At 41.5% G+C, this 25,586-nt stretch overlaps 1 protein-coding gene across 2 annotated transcripts in view; it reads right to left on the bottom strand.

The window, feature by feature from the left end:
* UBE3D (ubiquitin protein ligase E3D) overlaps positions 1 to 25,586 on the bottom strand; it is a 224,313-nt gene that overhangs the window by 160,634 nt on the left and 38,093 nt on the right. For both annotated transcript variants that reach the window (XM_073675630.1, XM_073675631.1), the window contains exons 3-7: positions 24,671 to 24,761; positions 10,183 to 10,408; positions 6,671 to 6,740; positions 5,629 to 5,698; positions 3,414 to 3,522 (exon numbers count right to left, since the gene is read on the bottom strand). In XM_073675630.1, the coding sequence (XP_073531731.1) occupies positions 3,414 to 3,522; positions 5,629 to 5,698; positions 6,671 to 6,740; positions 10,183 to 10,408; positions 24,671 to 24,761 (566 nt within the window). The remainder of the gene's footprint in view (positions 1 to 3,413; positions 3,523 to 5,628; positions 5,699 to 6,670; positions 6,741 to 10,182; positions 10,409 to 24,670; positions 24,762 to 25,586) is intronic.

Consider the following 25,586-nt stretch of genomic DNA (forward strand, 5'->3'; position numbering starts at 1 on the left):
AGAAAATAAGTTGTGAACTGCCCATTTTTTACCTTTTAACCATATTGTTTAACCTACTGATGACCAGACAATTTTTAACTTTTTAGTTTCATTCCCGCCTTTTTATTCCAAAAGTTTGATCAATAATAATACTACTATTAATATTGTTTTAAATCGCCATTTTTAGAGACACATCATTTTTTTTCCACAACGATGGAGCTGATGTTTTGCATACCGAACTGACATTGTTATTGAAACCATATAGTTTGATTGCTTTTTATTGCATTTTGTCGAGAAAGTGTCAGGACTGAAAAGCTGCAAATCTGGTAGTTTACATTTTTTATATTTTTGTCATATAACATATGGATAAAATCATTTTATATTTTGATTGGACTTTCATGGACACGATGATACCCAATCTATCTTTTCTTTATTTTGAATTTGGTAAAAGGGAAGCGATATAAACCTTTATTTAAAAAAAAAATGTTTTCTTTAACTTTTTTTCAGCAATACTAAGGTGACTGAAACATAAATTGATATTTCCTATGAAGCACAGTCAAGGGCATCCATGGGGGCCTTCAGCAAGCCCCTCAACTGCTTTGTTAACCCACAGGCATCAAGCAATGGCAGATAAGGAGGCAATGGGATCCAGTGCACAAGTCACTGACAGTGGCATTAAAACGGTTAAACAGCAGTAATCGGAGCTAGCTCTGGTCACTGCTGTTACAGGCATATGCTGACGGTGTTACACAGCTGGCATCTATTTGCTTTGCATACAGGCCAACCCTGATTTTGATGAACGGTTAAGTCAGGCTGTTTACAGTGGTTATCGAGAAGACAAATACATTGCAGCCAAAAGTGATTGGCTAAAGAAGGAAAAGTTGGTTGAAAAAAATATAAAATCACACACTAAAAATTAATGGTTTTAAATGATTGATCTGCAATATATTGTTCCAATACAGTAATAATAACTATAGTGCATGGAAAAGTAATTTTATCAGAAGGGAAAAATGGTAGAAAGGGTAAAATGGCAAATTGTACTTTGCCTTAGAACCAATCTAAGCCTTGAACCATTATTGGCAATTTTTCCATAGGTAAATCTTTCCCTAAACAGAGCTGCGATAAATAAAATTTCTGCAAGTAGAACGAGATGCCCTTTGCAACTCTACTACCAGAACAGATCTATGTGAATCTGATTATTTCACAAGCAAATTCTTTAATGTGTGATATACATTTTCTCCAATTTTATAGCAAATTTAAATTCAGAAGTGAAATTAAAGCATACTTACTGTTATATATTTTTTTGTACAGCAGTTCAAAAAAGATTTGAAATATTATAATGCTTTTTATAAAAGGGAACGTATAAGGATGGGGTCTCTGATAGGCTGAGAACACCCAGTGCAATTCTGCAATCACAGCAGGAAGAGCCCGCCCTCTTGACAAGCTTGGAGGCAGATATTCCCTTTAATAACTAGAAGTACAGAAGAAAATATCATGTCCCACCACTGCCGGACTCATTATTAGTTATTAATTCTACAAAACTAAGGGCTTGATTTATTAAGAAGTGTAGGGAGCCTCAGCAGTCTTTAGTGGAAGGTGAAAAGATTTCTGCTTCTTTTAATGGAAATGTCAAGTTAACATTCAATATTTCTTCTTAAAATGTATCATTTTTTTCTAACTAAACAGTTCAATTTTGAGACTTTGGAGAGAACCTACGTGCATAAATGGATTGTTTAGCTAGCACTGTTGAATCCATAAAAAAGGGGCCTCCATTTTTAGTTTAGCTTTTGGGACCTCTTTATATACAGTGCATTGTGAAAGTATTTGGCCCCCTTGAACTTTTCTACCTTTTGCCACATTTCTGGCTTCAAACATAAAGATATAAAATTTTGGGAAGCATCAACAACAAGTGGGGCACAATCGTGAAGTGGAATGAAATTTATTGGATATTTTAAACTTTTTTAAAAAAATAAAAAATGAAAAGTGGGGAGTGCAATATTATTCGGCCCCCTTGAGTTAATACTTTGTAGAGCCACCTTTTGCTGGGGTATGTCTCTATCAGTTTTAAACATCGAGAGGCTGAAATTCTTGCCCATTCTTCCTTGCAAAACAGCTCGAGCTCATTGAGGTTGGAAGGAGGGCATTTGTGAACAGCAGTTTTCAGCTCTTTCCACAGATTCTCGATTGGATTCAGGTCTGGACTTTGACTTGGCCATTCTAACACCTGGATACGTTTATTTTTGAACCATTCCATTGTAGATTTTGCTTTATGTTTGGGATCATTGTCTTGTTGGAAGATAAACCTCCGTCCCAGTCTCAGGTCTTTTGCAGACTCCAACAGGTTTTCTTCCAGAAAGGTCCTGTATTTTGCTCCGTCCATCTTCCCATCAATTTTAATTATCTTCCCTGTCCCTGCTGAAGAAAAGCAGGCCCAAACCATGATGCTGCCACCACCATGTTTGACAGTGGGGATGGTGTTTTGAGGGTGATGAGCTGTGTTACTTTTACGCCAAACATATCGTTTTGCATTGTAGCCAAAAAGTTTGATTTTGGTTTCATCTGACCTTATTCCACATGTTTGGTGTGTCTCCCAGGTGGCTTGTGGCAAACATCAAATGAGACTTTTTATGGATATCTTTGAGAAATGGCTTTCTTCTTGACACTCTTCCATAAAAGCCAGATTTGTGCAATGTACGACTGATTGTTGTCCTATGGACAGACTCTCCCACCTCAGCTGTAGATCTCTGCAGTTTATCCAGAGTGATCATGGGCCTTTTGGCTGCATCTCTGATCAGTCTTCTCCTTGTTCGAGATGAAAGTTTAGAGGGACGGCCGGGTCTTGGTAGATTTGCAGTGGTCTCCTTCCATTTCAATATGATCGCTTGCACAGTGCTCCTTGAGATGTTTAAAACTTGGGAAATCTTTTTGTATCCAAATCCAGCTTTAAACTTTGCCATAACAGTATCTCGGACCTGCCTGGTGTGTTCCTTGGTCTTCATGATGCTCTCTGCACTTGAAACAGAACCCTGAGACTATCACAGAGCAGGTGCATTTATACGGAGACTTGATTACACACAGGTGGATTCTATTTATCATTACCAGTCATTTAGGACAACATTGGATCATTCAGAGATCCTCACTGAACTTCTGCACTGAAAGTAAAGGGGCCGAATAATATTGCACGCCCCACTTTTCAGATTTTAATTTGTTAAAGAAGTTTAAAATATCCAATAAATTTCGTTCCACGTCACGATTGTGTCCCATTCGTTGTTGATTCTTCCCCAAAAAATTTGAATTTTATATCTTTATGTTTGAAGCCAGAAATGTGGAAAAAGGTAGAAAAGTTCAAGGGGTCCAAATACTTTCACAATGCACTGTATATGCTTCTGGTCTGATTTCCCTCAATGATAGGTGAGATTATGACATTTTCTTACCAGTAGGAAGAGCTTGCCATCTTGTCCTTGGATACAAAACCTAAAGGTGCTTCTGGATGTAGATAATTCCATCAGAAGCCTGACAATTACGCTTTCCACAAACTGCGTCCTGTAGAAATAAAGATCAGTCTTCACAGTGTGTATCCATGTTAAGTATCATTGGAAAGACAGGCAAGTTAATGGTAAGTGGTCATTAGGCTGAAATAAAGCCTCTACATGATCAATTCTCTGCATCTGCTGTCAGCACCCTACTGTATATAATGGAATCCGTGCTTGCTCCAGAGTTACCAGAGAACAACGAGACACACATTTTATATGTTGTTCTTGTATCAAAAAAACAAACAAAAAAAATATTCTCTTTTATTTATTTTTTTAGACAAATAATTCAATGTCAAGAACCAAAGCAGGTAAACCCATCTTGACCGCAGCATACGTCATACTTGCCCTATATTAACAGGACACGCTGCCTGTACCCGTGAGTGCTGCAACATAACCGCAATTACCAAACCTGCTTCCTGCAGATTGTGGACGTGTTTAACGGTTAATTACTCAGATCAATGAGAACAATTTACTTGTTACTCAAACTGGTTTCCTACATACTGATTATGAGAGCAAAAGTCATTTACCATATAAAAATACAGTAGTGTTATACACAGCAAGCCAAGAGGTCACTGCTTTTATTCATTGATCATAGCAAGTGAATAGGTCTTTGCAAGCGAACCGGTCACAGCTTTCATTGACTGTTCATAGCAAGCGAACAGGACATAGCTTTTATTCATTGATCATAGCAAGCGAACAGGTCATGGCTTTCATTCATTGATCATAGCAAGTGAACAGGTCACAGCTTTCATTCATTGATCATAGCAAGCAAACAGGTCTTTGCAAGCGAACCGGTCACAGCTTTCATTGACTGTTCATAGCAAGCGAACAGGACATAGCTTTTATTCATTGATCATAGCAAGCGAACAGGTCACAGCTTTCATTCATTGATCATAGCAAGCGAACAGGTCACAGCTTTCATTCATTGATCATAGCAAGCGAACAGGTCACAGCTTTCATTCATTGATCACAGCAAGCGAACAGGTCACAGATTTCATTCATTGATCATAGCAAGCGAACAGGTCTTTTCAAGCGAACCGGTCTTTTCAAGCGAACCGGTCACAGCTTTCATTGACTGTTTATAGCACGCGAACATATCAAGCTTTTATTCATTGATCACAGCAAGCGAACATGTCACAGCTTTTATTCATTGATCACAGCAAGCGAACAGGTAACAGCTTTTATTCATTGATCACAGCAAGCGAACATGTCACAGCTTTTATTCATTGATCACAGCAAGCGAACATGTCACAGCTTTTATTCATTGATCACAGCAAGCGAACATGTCACAGCTTTTATTCATTGATCACAGCAAGCGAACATGTCACAGCTTTTATTCATTGATCACAGCAAGCGAACAGGTAACAGCTTTTATTCATTGATCACAGCAAGCGAACAGGTAACAGCTTTTATTCATTGATCACAGCAAGCGAACATGTCACAGCTTTTATTCATTGATCACAGCAAGCGAACAGGTAACAGCTTTTATTCATTGATCACAGCAAGCGAACATGTCACAGCTTTTATTCATTGATCACAGCAAGCGAACATGTCACAGCTTTTATTCATTGATCACAGCAAGCGAACATGTCACAGCTTTTATTCATTGATCACAGCAAGCGAACATGTCACAGCTTTTATTCATTGATCACAGCAAGCGAACATGTCACAGCTTTTATTCATTGATCACAGCAAGCGAACATGTCACAGCTTTTATTCATTGATCACAGCAAGCGAACAGGTAACAGCTTTTATTCATTGATCACAGCAAGCGAACATGTCACAGCTTTTATTCATTGATCACAGCAAGCGAACAGGTCACAGCTTTTATTCATTGATCACAGCAAGCGAACATGTCACAGCTTTCATTCATTGATCATAGCAAGCGAACAGGTAACAGCTTTCATTGACCATGATCAATAGAAAGTGAACAGGTCACAGCGTTTATTGACTGTTCACAGCAAGTGAACAGGATTTACCAAGCGAACAAGTCACAGCCTTTATTCACTGTTCATAGCAAGAGAACAGGTCACAGCTTTTATTGATAGCAAATGAACAAGTCACTGAAAGCGAACAGGTCACAGCTTTTATTCATTGTTCACAGCTTAATGTTTACCTTGCAATCATGCTGTATGCTTCAGAAGATGGCAGAATCATGACTTCAGTGATATGATACTTGATAGCTTCTAAAAAGAAATAAAAACATAGGAAAAAAAAACAAAGTGACAAAGAAACCAGTATAAAAAAAAATGGTTGCGCTTAGGGTATATACTGTAGATTCCCTATCAGTATGTGTTTGGAGTGTGGAAGGAAACTGGAGAACCCGGAGGAAACCCACACAAACACAGGGAGAACATACAAACTCCTTACAGATGTTGTCCTTGGTGGGATTTGAATCCAGGACCCCAGCGCTGCAAAGTAACAATGCTAACCACTGAGCCACCCTGCTGCGAATAAGAATCAGATGCCATACAGATGAACAAAACAGATATAAGGATTGTACAGGGACATAAATAATGGACACACGGATGACAATACAGATGAAAAATCATTAGTTTTTTTCTGGACGTAAACTGGCTCATTGAACCCAGGCGGATTAAATTAGTGCATTTTTCGATTTTTTTAACACACAGGCCATGAGTTCATATGTAAAAAAACTCATGTGAAGTAACTTGCATTGGTCAGTGTGCTGGTCGCATGCGGTCAGTTTTGCACACGTTAAATAAGCTCGTCTGAAGGAGCCTTCGTGAATTCCAACAAGAGCAGAAAGAGGGTTATTTCTGATCCTACTGCCTGGCATAGTATTTACAAGAAATATTATCTGGGTCACCAATGCCCTTGACAATGAGACTGTGAATCTACCTGCTCCATTCAAAATGCAATGCATTGATCAATCACTCCACCGTGACTCTCGAGGGTTTAATTTGGAAATAATGAGCTATTTGGAAAAACTATTCATTGAATATCACATTCTGAATTACAAAAAATCCGGTGACAATAGGCAGTGACTTGATTTACTGAGAGCGTGAAAACTTTGCCTTATCTTTCCCTTATAATGCTACACCTTATGTAAAAGCAGCCGGCCGTGTCCTTAACAAGAAAGCGGGATGTGCCTTTTATTGTCAGCCTGCTATTAGGATTGCTTCTCCTTTACATACCTGATGACACCGTCTCTCCCAGTATTGCTTTGCAACGCTTGCAAACGACTTTGGTATTTTCCTTTGATTTCTGTAAGCCAGAAAAATGTCACTTAAATGTCACATTACACCTTTCGTCAAAGAATGTATAATTTTCTATCCCCCCTGGGGAGGGCAGGCTGAACTCTATTGTGCTGGCATTCAGTGACATCTGTCTTTTCCAGCGCTCGCTTGTCCAAGCTCACCATAACACAGAAGAGCACCGACACAATATATTAAACATCTGCACCGCTCCGCTCTCGAAAACTGCTTGGTCCTAATGTCAGAGTTACTTTATAGAGGAGAGCAAACCGCTGTTAGTCCCAACTCTTTTATTGACTGTGCGGTACATCTGCCTGTGCTGGGTCACAATACAATAATGCCATCAATAAAAAAACTACAAACATGAAGCAGCCGCAAAAGCAAATAATAATCCTGAGAATAATGGTTTTAATGTACATCATAAAGGGAGGACAAAAGAAATAAACGCTTTTTGCATGCACACAAATAGCCCTGTGTGAACCTGACAACAATGAAATAGAAGAAAATGTTCTAAAGTTTATTGTGCTCTGGATAAAAAAAAAAAATAGATGTCGAGGTCCATGCTTGGTTATTATGTTGGTACTTTATGATGCACACAGCCAAAGCAGATGTAAATGAACATTTTATATATACTATATACCCAATGCATGTGAATTATATACACTCCATGTACGCAAATGCCATTTTTACACGTGGACAGCTAGTATGACCTACACAAAAGTCAAACAAAATGATCGCGTGTACTGGCCACAAAGGTCTCAATAAAGAGACCAGTGGGCAACCAGGAGTTTGGTGGCATGGCATGGGTACTAATCAATTTACAGTCTATAGAACTGAAGATGGGAAGATGGCTATCTTTGTAAGCACCAGAGACTTTAAGGGGCATTTACACTGCAATATAATTGTGATTGAGCATTGTTAAAAAGGCTCATTTCATGACTATCTTGTTGTGTAAACCGGTTGCCATGCTAACCCGAAAAAGGAGAAAAACGCTAATTTATCGGGTAAAATGACCTTTGATGCAGCATAAAAGATGACAGATCACAGGGGTGTCAAACTCAAGATCCGCGGGGCAAATCCAGCCTGCCATTACATGTTATATGGCCTGTGAGGTCAGAACATAGAAGGACCGGCTCGCCACTTTCCCTGTATGGAGAGACAGTAGTTCTGCGTTTACTGCCGATGCTTTTAAAGAGCAGTGTGGAGGAGTGCGCCGGAGCTCAAAATCCAAGATCGCACCCACCCCCTGTGCTAGTGCCACCCCCTATACTAAGCCCTGGCTGCGTTCTACATAGACACAGCCAGCGCATGGCAGAGGGAGTGGAGCCAGCACAGGGGCTGGTGTTATCTTGAAATCTGAATTTACGCAGCAAGCGCTTAGTAGAGGGGGGAGACGCCAGCACAAGGACCAGGTGCCATCTTTGAAGTCTTTAAATCAGAACTGAGGCAGCCAGTACATAGCAGAGACCATCAAGGGAGCAGGTTCCATCTTTGAATCAGAGCAGATGCAGGCAGTACATAGCGTAGGGAGCAGAAAATCCAAGCCAAGGGCAGCACTCTTATCTCTATTACCCAGAGACAGCACTCTTATAGCCCTACAAGCCAGGGACAACTCTCTTAGCTCTACTACCCAGGGATTGCTCTCTTAGCCCTACTATCCAGGAACAGCACTCTTAGCCCTATTACTCAGAGACAGCACTTATATCCCTATAACCCAGGGACAGCTCTCTTAGCTCTACTACCCAGGGACAGCTCTCTTAGCTCTACTACCCAGGGACAGCTCTCTTAGCTCTACTACCCAGGGACAGCTCTCTTAGCTCTACTACCCAGGGACAGCTCTCTTAGCTCTACTACCCAGGGACAGCTCTCTTAGCTCTACTACCCAGGGACAGCTCTCTTAGCTCTACTACCCAGGGACAGCTCTCTTAGCTCTACTACCCAGGGCCAGCTCTCTTAGCTCTACTACCCAGGGACAGCTCTCTTAGCTCTACTACCCAGGGACAGCTCTCTTAGCTCTACTACCCAGGGACAGCTCTCTTAGCTCTACTACCCAGGGACAACTCTCTTAGCTCTACTACCCAGGGACAACTCTCTTAGCTCTACTACTCAGGGACAGCTCTCTTAGCTCTTCTACCCAGGGACAGCACTCTTAGCACTACTATCCAGAGAAAGCACTTATAGCCCTACAACCCAGGGACAGCTCTCTTAGCCTTACTACCCAGAAATAGCGCTCTTAGCCCTACTACACAGGGACAGCTTTCTTAGCCGTACTACCCAGGGACAGCACTCTTAGCTCTACTACACAGAGACAGCTCTTTTATAGTCCTATTACGCAGGGACAGCTCTCTGAGCCTTACTACCTAAGGACAGCTGTCATATAGCCCCTGGCCAGTCTGTGCACTGCAGTCGTGCTCGTACCATGTTACACGACCGTCTGCATTAGCCCTTACAATTACAAGTGGCCCTTTAAGGCCAACCATAATGCTGATATGACCCTCGGTGAACATGAGTTTGACACCCCTGGCCGATCGGTAAAAGTTTTCCGATTCGAGGTCGCACTGTGCCGCTGGTCGGTCTGTGTAAACAGACCCTTAATAGAGTTCATAGGGCATTTGATATTGTTGGGCTGTCATACGAAGAACAGATGAGTGGAGGACTGACACTCGGCACCCCCTACCAATCAGCTGTTATTAGTTGTGCTGACGGCTAGATGTAGACATTTAATGGGTGCTGATGTGCAGTACCTAGCAGTGGCGGTACACTTTGAATCGAGCAGTGCAGGAAGCAGCTACCAGCTGATCACTGGAGGAGCCAGGTGTTGGAGCCTCACTGATCGAATATTGATGACCTATGCTAATAATAGGAAATCAATATCAAATGTTAGTAGAACCCTCTCATATGAAGCAATCTGCATGCTTGATCTGCCCCTCCACCTAACTGTACCCCAAGTTGCAATACTGTAGCCCAGAGAGAACCAGGGACACAGTTCAACCATTCTAGTGATCGTTGGGGGCCCGAATTTTGTGCTTTCGCCATGCTATCTTGTATGTGTAACTTGCCTCAGTTGTTTATTGAAAATAATATTTTTCCAAATACATATTAAGAAATGTTCCAATGTAAGACCCAAGAGTAAAATTTCAACCAACGCATTCAATGCGCCAATTCTTCCTGCTGAAGTTCAGAAGAAAATGCAAGCAGCAGGGCTCGCTGCCATTTAACTCCCACAGGAAGAGATGATCGAGCACTGACATGCAATATTGTCAGGGAAAATGAATAACATCATTTCACCCACAAACTTATTTCACATGGTATTTGATAACCGCTCTCAGAACCACTAACAGAGAGATTAGGAGTCTCCTTCTGCCTGGAATAAACCTCATTTGAGATAATAAAGTTATACTGGGCAATATAAATGTACCAATTAGTTGATGTCATTAACACTAATAACTTACTGAGACATTTTCATCAACGGGATGAAGAACAGATGACATCTCATTAGTCTCTCTAGAGGGGTCTGAAATATTTGCTTTATTCACTAAAAGGAACGTGTCTCCCAGAAAGCAGTCGTTAACCTTGGGCAGGCAACTTCGATTGGCAAAGGGATCAGGGTGGCAGCACCATTCTTCAACCAAAGAGCTCCAGTTTTCACTGGGTAGAGGAAGGACTCGGAGAAATTGCCTGGAAAGGAACCAAAGAAAGGCATTCAATAATTCAGAGAATTCTGGTATATTCTGAAAACAATATTAGAAAAATAGCGTGTAGTGTATGTTTGTCAATGTCTATTGTTCAAGAACATGTGAAATTAAAAAGTTTATCATCTTAATTTTTATTCCTTCACAGGCTCAGAGATGTGCAAAACAGCAAACTGAGCTTTAACTCACCCTCCCTGGGTTCAGCACTGCCTCTCTGCCGCTGCCCTGGTCTTTGTTGATGGGCTGCAGCAGTGACATCATGTCTACAGTACTGACCTCAGAAACTTGTGTCATCTACATAAGCAGAGCCGCCAAGTCCAGTGATCGACTACAGCGGTTACAAGTGATGTAGATGTGACGCCACTACTGCACAAGCTCAGCAAAGAAGGAGAAGTAGAGCTGGAGCCGGGCAGGGTAAGAAAAACTTGTCATTTTACAAGTCTCCGAGCCTATGGAGAAATAGAAGTTAAAAAAAGACATACCCTTTCTATATTTGATCCCATTTTCAGCCATTTGCTATATTGCGGCAGAGACTTACATTCCTTGCAATCCATGACTGCCTCTTCTAATCTACTTTTCCTTCTTCAGGATGCATGTTTTCCTAAAGGGGGACACTGGGAAAATTAACATTTTGGAGTACTATAGGGTAACTGCCAGCCTACCTGATCTAATAGTATGAGTTTGACTATTAAAAGGTTCATCCAGGACTATTTATTATGTTTTTTTTACTAAAAACTAACAGGTGGGTAGTTGCTGAAAACCTGCCTGTTCTTCACAGTGCTTGCACCTTCACCAGTAATTGACCGCTCCTGTCGACAATTAAGCTGCTCAACATCAACAAGTGCAGCTCTTCCTCTTCCGGCTGCTCTGTTGACAGGGCGTGACTACCAACATCATGCTGATTGACAGCCATCTCCAAGCAGTTAGACCACTGAGTCCCCGGTAGGAGCAGTGAGTGTCTGCTGTATGCCGGCAGAGATCAGCCCCGGGCACAACAGGACAGTTGGTAGCAACCACCCCCCTGTTCTTGTTTCTTTTTACTATGGGCCTAAAAACTACATCCTGCATAAACCCTTTAATAAGTTAGCCACTTAGGTGTATGACACAAAACCTAAACAAGTCATAGATGTATGTCACCTCCAGATTCTCAGCTCACCCCCATATGGAGCATGTGGGGCCATTAGGAGGCATTAGGACAGGACAGATATTTATATACGGAGGGGATTATGATAACGATCTCTGTAAAGGCGTGTGGAAATTATTGTCACTTTATAAGCCAGTAAAACAAAATAAAGATTAGCCTATCTAAGAATACAGGAGTAGAGGCAGAGTACTGCTGCATCTGTTTGTGTGTGACAGTCATTCCGTATATGAAAATTTGCCAAAAGGTCCTGGAAAAGAGACGAACAGAAGTGGATGGTGAGCTTCAAAATGCTATGGAATGAGGGAGAGAAAAAGGAATTGAAGGAGAAAGGGTGCGACTGAGAAAAAATACAAATGGTGTTGGGTGTAGTACTGACTATGCCCAGTTAACCTGACCTGGGGTATCCAACAGTACAGCGGTCTGCTGGTACAGGCAAAGAAAGTGACCACAGATGCAAATAGTAATATTTTAACTTCCATTTTGTGAATACTGGCCTATGGCAATGTTGAAGGGAATCTGTCAGCAGGTTTATGCTATGTAACCCGAAAGCAGCATAATATAGGGCAAGAGAGCCTGATTCCAGGGATGTGTCACTTACTGGACTGCTTGATGCAGATTGATAGAATCCCTGTTTTATCTGATGTAGATGGTCACGGGGATACCGCGACAGAGAAGAGCCAGAAGATCGCAGTGTCTGTTACACAAACTCCTGCACTTATTAGAACCACTTCACCATTCTATTAAACTGTGAAGGTTTTCCTTGCTCTGTCATGGCAAGGGTTAATCAGTTCAGTTGATCTCCTGGAACTCTCCATCCTGAATTGTCTCAGCTGTTCTGTGTTAGCCACTCCCCTCTGGTATATATGGGGAGTTGCCAGTGATAGTTCTAATTCCTGGTTTGGTGTTCAGTGTTTTGGAGAGTTTTTCTGGAGATTGTTGTATGGAGTTTGTTTGCATGTTTATCCTTATCCTCACACATTTGGTTTCCCCTTCCTATACCTCCTCTGTTGTTTCACACTCTGTTGTTTTGTGAGTGTATTTGTATGATTGTAGTTTTCTTTTATACCTGTCTGTTTACCCCTGTCTGTCTGTTTAGTGTTTTCCTATATACTTCAGCCCCTCACCTCCCTGGGTGGGGGAGGGATCAGATAAAGGTTAAATAAGGAGAATATTTAGGTACGAGACTCCGGCGTCTCCATCATCCGGGGTAATCCGGGGGACAGGGATAGTTCGAGGGATGAGCTAGGTGCCCACTGTCCCTTGTCACTGTGTGACATAGATGTTGCAGTGATCAAAATGCTGAGCTGTGTCTAACAACGCCCACATCCATGATTGGTAGCTTCTTGTTTACACGGTGCATTGTCAGCAAGCTGCCGATCAGTGGTGGGGGCGGGGTTACACAGATTAACCTGACTGGCCTGCACGAGACCTAGTCAGGCAGTGATAATCTCCTGCTGATAAAACACTGATTGTATTGAAACTTAAAGCTTAGTAAGTGATACATCCCTGGAATCAGGCTCACTAGCCCTAGATTAGGCAGCTCTCAGATAAAATAGCAAAAATATGCTGACAAATTCCCTTTAAAATATACACAGGGATATTCTCCAGGCAAGTTTAGCTAATTGTACTACCTGGCAATTACATTGTAAATTTGGATAGAGCAGGAACTTTTCCTATACTGTAATTGGGGTAGCCCATAAGAACTTTTCTCCCCAGGACTAGCAGAGATTAGGAGGCATAAAAATGCTGAACATTATGAGTAGATACCTAATCAATTTTAGACCATTATTTCTCAACTTCAGTATTACAATGGACGACAGGGTAGACAACTGGAGACAGATTTCCAGATTCAGATGATAAATAACTGCATTTAAATGCTACACCGGACGTGGCCGGCCAATGCTGAAGTGTATGAGCTACGGAGAACAAAGAGTACTCCAGGGCGCACTATAATAAACGTGATGTATATCGTCATAGATTCAATTACAGAAAAATAGTGAAGTGTTCTCTACACACAGACAGTGGAAAAAGGCAATATATCATGCTTGTTATCCACTGCTTACATTATAATCCTAGGTAACTGTTTGGATTACACCATCCTCATGATTTTGAAATCACTGAACAACTAGCATGGCATGGAGTAGTACCAGCACACTCTGTGGAAACATCCATCACCTAAAAGGACACCGGCAATTACCTGGGGGACCTGCACTACAGCATGCGTAATATCCAGAATACCAAATCTGCATCAGCGTGTACTGCAAGGTGGACGCAGACAAAATGGGGAATCGCTCTTTGATATTTTTTTTTTTTACACCAGAAAGTTGTCACTATTGGACCTAAAATTTTAATAATCAAGCAACTAATAAAACATAGCTAGAATTAAGTTTTTAAGTCCTTTAAAGATGTTGTTTACTACATGGCCAACCCCTACTGAATCACTAGGTTTCCCCCCAGTAAAATAATAATGCCTATACTCACCTCCGGTGCTATTTCAGCAGGGTGTCGCCACTGGCACTGTTGGGTCACGCATGACATTTTTAAGTCACATGTGGTCAATTAGTGCTGGCTGCACTCTCCCTGCCTTCGGACAAATCAAGATATTTGGAGGAAATGAGAGCTGCTGCTGGTCTCTCTCTTCCTCTGGATGTCACTTACATTCGTAGGAGAGGAGAGGGAAGCCAGAACAGACTGGCCGCAGGGATCACGTGACATAATGTCAAGCGATCCCCGGGAGAGCCCGCGTTAACACCAATGGAACAGTGCTGGCACCAGAATCGAGTACAGGCATTATTTTTTGTTGGGGGAAACATAGGGATTCAGAAGGGGTTCTCTGATTAGTGGACACTCCCTTTAAGACTGATGATCCATGGTGGTCTGACTCAGCACCCCAGCTGATCAGCTGTTTGAGGGGGCTATTACATGCTTGAGTAGTTACTGTGTTAAAGCAAATGGGACAGAGCAATTCCTGCTGCTAAAAGAATGGAGGTATGCTGAGCAGAGAGCAGTTTAATTGCACTCGTTAGCATGCTCCATCCTGTCTAAATAGCTAATCATATCCAGCTAGTAGTCAAGGGGGCGGTCCTAATCAGTGACTGACTATGGCTGAATAGTTTAAATAGATAAACAGGTATCCAAAATTAGTCAGGTAAGATAAGCATGTAACTATAGCTGGTTCTGGCAACAGCTTCTTGATCTGCAGTTTGTGGCCTTAAGTCAGGGATGTCAAACTCAAATAAGCAGAGGGACAAAATTAAAAACTTGGGACAAAGTCGCAAGTCAATCTTGAGATTTATTAAAAAAAAAATGTCTACAATTGAGGAAGTGTTTCCTTATCATTAAATATAATAATGAAACTTTTCATATGGAAACAAACTTAAAGGGCTTGTCCTATGAACAAAGTACATTTTAATAAATCTTCGAATAAAAAATTGGAATAATATAATGTGTTATGTAAGAGCAGTAAAAAGCATATGACCGAATGGCCTAATTTAAATATGTAATAACAATGGAGAAAAAACCTTGAATAATGCAGATAATAAAGTGTGATGCCAACAAAAGTATCCCCCAAAGACAGTATGATTACCCTCCACATACATGGTATGAATATCCCTACAGTACCTTCCCCCCCAGCAACGTATGGTTAACCATCACAGTATGATGCCCCAACTATGATCCTCACACAGCGTTCTGCACAGTATAATGGCCCCACATAGTCCTCCATACTGTATAATGGCCCCACACAGTCCTCCATACAGTATAATGGCCCCACATAGTCCTCCATACAGTATAATGGCCCCACATAGTCCTCCATACAGTGCAATGGCCTCACATAGTCCTCCATACAGTATAATGGCCCCACATAGTCCTCCATACAGTATAATGGGCCCCACATAGTCCTCCATACAGTATAATGGCCCCACATAGTCCTCCATACAGTATAATGGCCCCACATAGTCCTCCATACAGTGCAATGGCCCCACATAGTCCTCCATACAGTGCAATGGCCCCACATAGTCCTCCATACAGTATAATGGCCCCACATAGTCTTCCATACAGTATAATGGGCCCCACATAGTCCTCCATACAGTATAATGGCCCCACATAGTCCTCCATACAGTATAATGGGCCCCACATAGTCCTCCATACAGTGTAATGGGCCCCACATAGTCCTCCATACAGTATAATGGCCCCACATAGTCCTCCATACAGTGCAATGGCCCCACATAGTCCTCCATACTGTATAATGGCCCCACATAGTCCTCCATACAGTATAATGGCCCCACATAGTCCTCCATACAGTATAATGGCCCCACATAGTCCTCCATACAGTATAATGGCCCCACATAGTCCTCCATACAGTATAATGGCCCCACATAGTCCTCCATACAGTATAATGGCCCCACATAGTCCTCCATACAGTATAATGGCCCCACATAGTCCTCCATACAGTATAATGGCCCCACATAGTCCTCCATACAGTATAATGGCCCCACATAGTCCTCCATACAGTATAATGGCCCCACATAGTCCTCCATATAGTGCAATGGCCCCACATAGTCCTCCATACAGTATAATGGCCCCACATAGTCCTCCATACAGTATAATGGCCCCACATAGTCCTCCATACAGTGCAATGGCCCCACATAGTCCTCCATACTGTATAATGGCCCTACATAGTCCCCAGCGTCGTGGGGCAAATATAATCACCCTGAGAGCCAGATTTGGCCTGCGGGCCAGAGTTTGACATGTGTGCCATAAGGGAAGTATGTAGCAAGACCCAAGATCTTGTTGTGCTGAATATAACATGGTGCCATTCCCCAACTCAAACCCACTCCTAATTCCCTCTCCCTCATTTACAAATTTGTAACAAGCACCGAACGACTTGGTGAGTGGAAGCTAATATCTGGGATGTGGGAATCCTGCAAAATTATCATGGTTGGGCTGGCTCAGAACTTAGAACAGAAACAATGAAAAAATACTGAAAATGGAACTATGTGCCAATATAGATGTGAGATGCTGTAAATGCATATTAATATTAGGTTATGTTTACACAGTTTTTTTCACATAGATTATTGCAATAGAAAATCTGACATGGAAAGAAAAAAAATGTGCCAATTTTTGAGTATAGGACAATTTTTGGTCCTTTTCTATTTTCAAAACTCTGTAACTGTTTTTCCCCCAAGCACCATCTACACTATGGACGTGTTATCTCATGAAAACCAATAGGTAGATTACTTAGTTTTGAAACTGTTTAATATATTTACTTTGGAGCAAAATTGATGAGGATTAGTTTGTCGTAGCATTCCCAATCGTGAAAAAAAAAACTATTTTCAGTCATTGGGCATGATTCATCTAGACCGGCATGAACAAAGCCCGTCTTGATGAGGGGGCGTGGTGGAGTCAGACGCTTTTGATTTATGAAGAGGCTCTTCACAAATCTGGAGCGCCTGACGAATGACGTGCGCTATGCCATAAATCATACTCCGGTCAGGGACTGGAGTGAGATTTCTGGAGTATGGAACGTCACCTGTTCGTCATGAATTAGACAAGCTGTGGCATTATGTCCCGGCTTCGCCCATTTTTGGAGGAGCTGGGAGAATTTGGCGTTAAAAAGACCAAAATTACCAAAAAATAGGCACAAGTCCGAGTGGTGACTACATTTTGTTACATTTTAAAGCTTGTACTCCAGAATTCTGGAGAGAAAGCTTTGATGTATTGTGCCCTCTGTTCATAGCAAAAAAATGTCCACTTATGCTGTTTTACTGGAAAAATGGGAGATCAGAGAAACTTTACTCTCCTTGTTGGTATTAGAACACATAAGAAATGAAATTATTTTCAGTGTTAAACGCTCTTGCATGTGGGGCCAGATTAAGAAGAGCGATCAGAGATCTGCAAGAACCACAGATGAACACAGCGTTGATCAGTTGTACTAGAACAGATTTGTAGATGGGCTTGGCGGGGGCAACGTTCTTAATTTGGTCTTTGAGTAGCTCCAGCACAACACATTAATTCTGAATAGAGTGAATTAAAAACCACTCTCCTGAACATCTAGTGAAAATCATTCCAAAAATCAATACTATAGAGGGGATATTTAAAACCAGGACGTAGAAAGCAGAGAAGACAAGGAAGGACGACGCTTCCATTGCCGCAATCAAAAAGTCAAAAGGTACTTACTTACTGTCACTGCACTTTCAGGTGACTTTTCAGAGTAAGCGGTTGTGTGATCATGAGGAATAACATGATTTCTCACCATTATATGTGTATCCTACATATTTAGCAGTTTTGTTTTTTTTTACCTTTGATTTAAAAGCTTCAAACATTTCTCTTCATCTCTCCTGCTCCTGACACTCCCTCTGGCTTTTTTATCCCACTCTCTCCATAGACTTCTATAGGCAGCCAATGTCTTTTTAGAAAGATTTGAGCAGATTTTCAGAGTGAATGACCAGTATGGGGAAAGAAGTAGTGACTAGTGATGAGCGAGCATGCTTGTTTAAGCCTTTAACTGAGCACGCTCGGGTGCTTACCGAGTATCTTCGGCGTGCTCGTATATTATGTTCGAGTCCCTGCGTCAGCATGATTTATGGCTGTTAGGGAATCCTCACATGTGTTGAGGCTGTCTAACAAACAGGCAATCCCTGCATCTGTTGAGGCTGTCTATCAGCCATAAGTCATGCAGACGCAGGGAATTGAACATAATATACGAGCACACCAAAGATACTTGGAAAACACCCAAGCGTGCTCAGTTAAAGGGTTAAAAGAGCACGCTCGCTCATCACTAGTAGTGACTAATAAATGGGGGCAGAAGCATATTTTTGTAAGAAGATATATACGTATATATACAGTAGGTTTCCTCTTTTATACTGTTGATTTATACAAAAATAAATAAAAATTAAGTATTGTTACTATTTACGATAGTCCGGTCATTAGTTTTGACTTGCATAAGCTTCGAATACTCCTAGATAGTTGCTTGGAAAACAAGTTAAAACATTTATTGGTAGTTATAAACCAAGCAAATTGGAGAAAATAGCCTTTAAGGCTGGGACTGTCACTTGACAAAATCATATGTGCCTGCGACTTGCTGTTGTGCAACTATTTTAGAGCTCCCATTGTGCTGTAAATAGGAACAGCCAAGGTGCAAATATGTCACACACAAGCCACATGTTGTGTACAACTTGCATTGAAGTCTATGGCAAGTGTGTCACGTGTGACTTGAGACAAGTGACAGAAAATCCAACACAATTTGAAAACATTGGCGACTCTGTATCACAAGTCACATCGTGGATTCAAGGGAAGTCATTACATCCAATGTTGCAATCGGTTGCTGCAACTTCGGTATTGCGCGATACACATCATCATGCCGGGCCAGTCTTGTGTGCCGCATGCAGAATTTTAGCAGATTTGGTTAAGGTAAAGAAACAACATTGACAACTGAATTCTGACATAATCCTGAAAGTGTGAAAATGGCCTTATGTTCTCGTGAAAAAAGACCACAGAGCAAGGATCAAGTGTAGGCTATGTGCTACTGAGCATGACCGCCTGATGAAGCCGGTATAGCAGCGAAACATGTTGGGGGGTGAGATAAGTAAGGTGGTGTGTACAGAAGCTATTTCAGCAATAGAAAAGTTGAGAAAAAGTGCTTTTAATTAGACCGTGATATTTGAATATCCACACCATATGAACTAATTCCGCTATGCATTTTAAGAATTTATTTGGTGTTAGGTTAATCACATCAACATTTTAAATAATACAAATCATGTTTTAATAATGACAGTTAATATGGTGGAAGAAGTGTAAAAACTTTCTATTTGGACAATTGTAAACACATGAGCGTTTCTTTTTCCATATGAACTGAAAGTATTATGGTCTGGTGCAGGACCTTAAAAAAATCAGTATTTGCTTCTTACTAAACACTCCACAGCCATTGCCATATATAACAAAACCATGGCAAAAAAACAAACAAAAATGAAATAAATATTCCCACTGCAGAAATATCCGTACTTTGGGATTGTGTTGCACTGCTTTGCCTCATTATTACTGTCTTTGCCTGTAGGTTAGGTTAAATTAACAACACAATCTCCTTATTCTTTTCCATCTGAACATCACCCAAGCACAACATCTGTCAGTGCCGTACACTTCCCCATCAGCTTTAATCAGAACAAGAGCCGAATGTTACAAGGCAAGGCAGCCTCCCTCAGTAATGGCAATGAAGTGATGATTCAATTACTCCCACACTGGTCATAAATCAACATATCTGAGGAAATTTTACAAACTGGATTACATTTAAATTATCAGTGCAAGCAGCCGAACTGACAATGACAAGCGAGGAACGGTCGCCTCTGGATAGTACCAGCTGCTCCGCCGGATTCTGCTTTCACTCAGCCCTGACACAAACATCCTACAACACAATATACTACCAAGTGTCTGTATATAGGTGTCCTACATGTTCACCCACTAGATACCATCTAATGTAAAATATTACACTGAATAAACACATATTATGGCTATCCAAACCTGTCATCTGGAAACTCCGTTTCCTAAAAGTCGGAAAAAATATAGTGAAAGGTGTAGTAACAGCTCTTTAAATCATGTGTCTAAGGGCTCGCACTCATCTCACTGATCCAGAAAAGTAAGACGAGTTTCATGTGAGTATAATGTGATTTTTCTCACGTACCATCCATTTGACATCCGTATACAATGCGTTTTTTTTCTCTGCAACTATTATTCTACAATCATTTACAGTGTTCTATGTTACAGAATGGTAAGGTATCCGTAAAAATCAGATGGCATACGAATAGTCCGTGTGCCATCCGTTTTTTTTCTCGCACCCATTGACTTGCATTGGTGAGTTTCGTCCGATATATGCGGCCACTCGCAGCATGCTGCAATTTTTTTCTTGTCCAATAGTCAGAGTGAAATCCAATTCTTTTGTACTCATCCGATTTATACACAGATGAGTATGAGCCCTAATAATGCAAGTGAAAATAGGGAACTTTGCCATTATTTTACTGCAGAAAAAAACTGTTTCACCCATTAAAAGGAATCTGTCAGCAGTTTTTTGCTATGTAATCTGAAAAAAGCACGAGGTAGGGGCTGAGACACAGATTTAAGGGATGTGTCACTATTAGGCTGTGTGCTGTTGTTTTAATACAATGAATGTTTTAGCACCAGGAGATTATCACTGCCTGGACTAAAGCTCCTGTGAGCCCTGGTCCGACCACGCCTCCTCCTCTGATAAGCAGCTCACTGTCACTAGACAATGTACATAGAAAGCTGTGGTGTGGGCACAACTGCTGCGCCCAGTAAACTAAGTGATACAACACTAGAATCAGGGTCTATTTTCCTCTATTATGCTGCTAAAACCTGTACAGATTCCCTTTAAACTCCTCAACTACCAACCTACCTTCAGCAATGATCACTTACTCTCAACTCATTGATCAAATCAGCCTTCATAGAGGCAGAGATGAAAGCAGGAAGATAAGGGAACAGAGAGAGAGTCACACAGAGGCAATGATGCTGCATCTAGTAAGTGTGTATCTCACCCCAGTGTTGGATTCACAGCTACAATGTTCATAAAAGATTTTCCAAGGAGGATTTCAGTTTGTCTAAGTAACTTTTGGCAAAATTCATTTGTTGTTTTTAATGCCTTTCTTTAAGCAGTGGGGTCCTCCTTGGCCTTCATCCACACAGCCCTATTTTGTTTAGAGTTCATCATAGGGTACGGATTGAAACCATCACTCCAGATGTCTTCAGCTCAGGCGGAAATTCATTTCATGTTGTATATCACAACACTAACAGGGGAGGGTAGATTTTAACTAATCACAGGTTAGTCTCATTTTGTCCTCAGTTTCAAACTGAACAGTGGGTTATATTAAACGTGTCCTGGCATTGTTTTCGATGTTGTACGCTTTTCTCCTGCAAAGATTTATTTATTCCAAGCAGTTTCACAAAGATCAACTACGCAGCTCTTCTGATGTGGTCTGCACTGGCCCTGCTTCCTCCCAGCACGCCATCCTCTTCTTCCTCCTTGGATTAAGAGCAGAATGCTAAAAGGAATAGGCCACCTGAATACTGAACAGTCAAGCCCAGCTCAAGGAGATTAGGCTAAGGGGCAAGCAGGAAATATGTGCTCCCAGTCCACCATCTCAGCATTGTGAATCTCTCTCTCCTCCACGCCCTGTTACACACCGGGAGGAATAAAATGTGGCAAATCTGCAGGCCACCATGAATGCCAGAGCCAATGCAGGAGATGGGGATAGGGACCTCCCACAGTGGTGCAATGCAGGTGTCAGAATGCAATGCGCAGAGTCACAAAATGAGGGCAGTCAAATAGCAATTTATATATGTATATATATTAAACAAAGCTAACTGGGATTGCAACATGGGGTAGTAATGAGAACACTATCACAAGCTGACACCCGGTGCTATGTGCAGGGATCGGTCCAGCACCGCTCCCGGCACATTAACCCCCGCGATGCTGCGATCGATCCTCTCCCGGCCTCCAGCGCTGTCTGCCGCGGCTTCCCGAATGTTGCCATGACGACCCGATGTCGTCATGACAACATCCGGGTCACCAGACAGCAGGAAGATATTTTGGTCATGCGCAGTGCATGGCCAAAGTATCTTCTGCATCTGCAGCACTGACAGCCTGTATAGCACAGGGATGGTGCTCGAGTCTCCGACCCATGTCACTCAAGCAAGCGCGATACATGAAGCATAACCCGAGTACCCGATGCAAACTCAAGTAGCAAGCACTTGCGCTCAAGACTAATGACAACTTATTCAATATGATGACCTAATGTTATCAAATTCTGTGTCGTTCACTATACCCCTTGATAAAATCCTTGAGGGGTGTAGTTTCCAAAATGGGGTCACTTATGGGGGGTTTCCACTATTTAGGCACATCAGGGGCTCTCCAAACACGACATGGCGTCCGCTCTCAATTCCAGACAATTTTGCATTCAAAAAGTCACACAGTGCTCCTTCCCTTCTGAACTCTGCCGTGCGCCTAAGCACTGTATTTTCCCCACATATGGGGTTTTGGCGTACTCAGAAGAAATTGAACAACAGTTTTTGGGGTCTATTTTCTCCTCTTACCCTTGTGAAAATAAAAAAATTGGGGCTAAAACATCATTTTTGTGGAAAAAGTTTGATTTTTTTATTTTCACGGCTCCATATTATAAACTTCTGTAAAGCACTTGGGGGTTCAGGGTGCTCACCACACATCTAGATAAGTTCCCTGAGGGGTCTAGTTTCCAAAATGGTGTCACTTGTGGGGGGTTTCTACTGTTTAGGCACATCAGGGGCTCTCCAAACGCAACACGGCGTCCGCAAATTATTCAAGCAAATTTTACAATCAAAAAGTCAAATGGCGCTCCTTCCTTTCCGAACCCTGGCGTGCGCCCAAACAGTGGTTTTCCCCCACATATGGGGTATCTGCGTGCTCAGTGGAAATTGCACAACAAATTTTGGGGTGCATTTTTTCTTGTTACCCCTGCGAAAATAAAAAAAATTGGGTCTAAAGTAACATTTTTGTGAAAAAAGTTACATGTTCATTTTTTTTCTTCCACATTCAAAAAATTCCCATGAAGCACCTGAAGGGTTAATAAAGTTCTTGAATGTGGTTTTGAGCAACTTGAGGGGTGCAGTTTTTAGAAGGGTGTCACTTTTGGGTATTTTCTGTCATAAAGACCCCTCAAAGTGACTTGAAATGTGATGTGGTCCCTAAAAAAATGGTTTTGTAAATTTTGTTGGAAAAATGAGAAATCGCTGGTCAACTTTTAACCCTTATAGCTTCCTAATAAAAAAAAAATTGGTTCCAAAATTGTGCTGATGTAAAGTAGACAAGTGGGAAATGTTATTTATTAACTATTTTGTGTCACATAACTCTCTGATTTAAGGGCATGAAAATTTAAATTTTGAAAATTGCAAAATTTTCAAAATTTTCACCAAATTTCCGTTTTTTTCTTCCCAAATAAACGCAAGTGATATCGAAGAAATTTTACCACAATCATGAAGTACAATATGTCACGAACAACAGACTCAGAATCAGGGGAATCCATTGAAGCGTTCCAGAGTAATTACCTCAGAATGTGACAGTGGTCAGAATTGTAAAAATTGGCCTGGTCATTAACGTGCATTAACGTGCAAACCACCCACGGGGGTTAAGCTACAAGTCTGCAGTCACTCTATGTGAGTGCAGACTTGTGAATCCTCAGAGCACGCACATTGCACGATGTAAGGATTCTCTGGTGCCGGGAGCTGGCAGTCGTGCGACGGCAAGTGTGGGATATGCATACTCCTGGCTACATTCCCACTAGATAGGCGAGCCTTTGCTTAATGCAAGTGTATTGAGCGAGGCTGGAAACAATCTAAACAGAATGTAGCCGGGAATATAAACATCCCATACTGGCGGTCACATGGCTGTAAGCTCCCAGCACCAGAGAATCCTCACAACGTGCAATGTGCGCGCTCTGAGGATTCACAAGTCTGCAGTCACATAGAGTAACTGCAGACTTGTAGCTTAAGAAGGGACAGCCCCTTTTAATACATCTATCAAACTAATAGAGGCAGAATTATTATTTTTTTTAATCCATATTATTCCATTACCCATTTTCTAAAAGAAGACACCGGAGACATTGGGACAATCCCTTCACCATCAGATATTTCAGCGTTTTCACAGTCATGGTACTACATGCGCACAAATGAGATTGATCTTTATACATTATACCACAGACTCCTTTCAGAAAGACATTTTTCCTGGGTGTATATTTTAGGGCAACTTCAAGGAAAACTCCAGTCATTAAATCATTTTCCATTGATGTCACCCCCTCAAAGGCAACTGTGATGAGAGGGGCCCGATTATTGTCAAAACTGAATTGTATAAATTGCTTAATTTTGGAAAATGGTAATACACACTAGTTCCTAAAATGCAGAGACTATACTGTAACAGTGAATAAGCAGCCCTAAAATGCAATAAAGACCATACGCACACATTATGGGACAGGGGCTTTTTCAGTCTGGGCAGGAAATGTTCTTGAATCAACCTGCTCACAGCTATCATAGCCCTCAGTTGGTGTGCATAGAGTAATAAGATAGTCTTACTGTTCCTGGAGGACCACCGCTCCACAGGATTGGCAGTAAAATGTGAATTTCTCCTTAGTTTTCAGTAGTTCTTTAAAAGTTGGAGTAATCTCTGCAAAACATATAAAACCATATGAAAAGTATTAAAAACCAAGAGCTTTATGTGAAGCAGTGTGAGAATGAAGAAAACATAAGAAAATAGTATGGAGACATTAAAAGTGGCTGTTTGGACTGGAGAGTCACTGATGGAATTAACCTGTCCGGCCCATTAGGTAATAGCTGTTGGTGCAGCAGCATTTTCACCAACTAGTATAGTTCTCTAGGGACATCATACCAAGTCCTGAATTTAGACTGCCTCTGGACATGTGATACTGAGGACCTATTTTTTGGATAGGTCATCAACATCAGATCGGTAGGGATAAGACAATTTGCACAGCACACTGATCAGCAATCATCAGCTCTGTCAGCAGCCAGATGTAATCACTTTACGGAGCTAAACAGTTCAACTACGCTGAATGTTTAGCGGTTACTGCTGGATACTGCAGATCAACTATTATTTAATTCCACTTGGGCCACCACCACAGCTCACTCTTGAGGGGGGGGGGGCGCGTATGTGTCCGATTCCCACCAATCTGATATTGATGACCTATTCCTTGGATAGATCATTAATATCATTAGGCTGAACAGCCCTTTAACTACTTCAGTACCCCCTTCCTTTGATTCCTAAGCCTATTTTGGTGGAATTACCAAAACAGAATAAAAGCACGCTTAAAAATTGTTTGCGCTGCAGGAAAGAAGTCTCTTGCTGCGATATTCATTAGGAGGTTCTTTATTCTCCACTACACGTTTCAATGCCGTACTGGTATTTTTATGAAGTGTAAAAAAACAACAGGAAATTTTGGTGGAATGGTTTTGTTCTTGATTGTCCGCCATATTT

Source organism: Phyllobates terribilis, unplaced genomic scaffold, assembly GCF_046119375.1.
Source record: "Phyllobates terribilis strain yellow unplaced genomic scaffold, ASM4611937v1 Scaffold_3__8_contigs__length_932513732, whole genome shotgun sequence".
Taxonomy (NCBI): Eukaryota; Metazoa; Chordata; class Amphibia; order Anura; family Dendrobatidae; genus Phyllobates; species Phyllobates terribilis.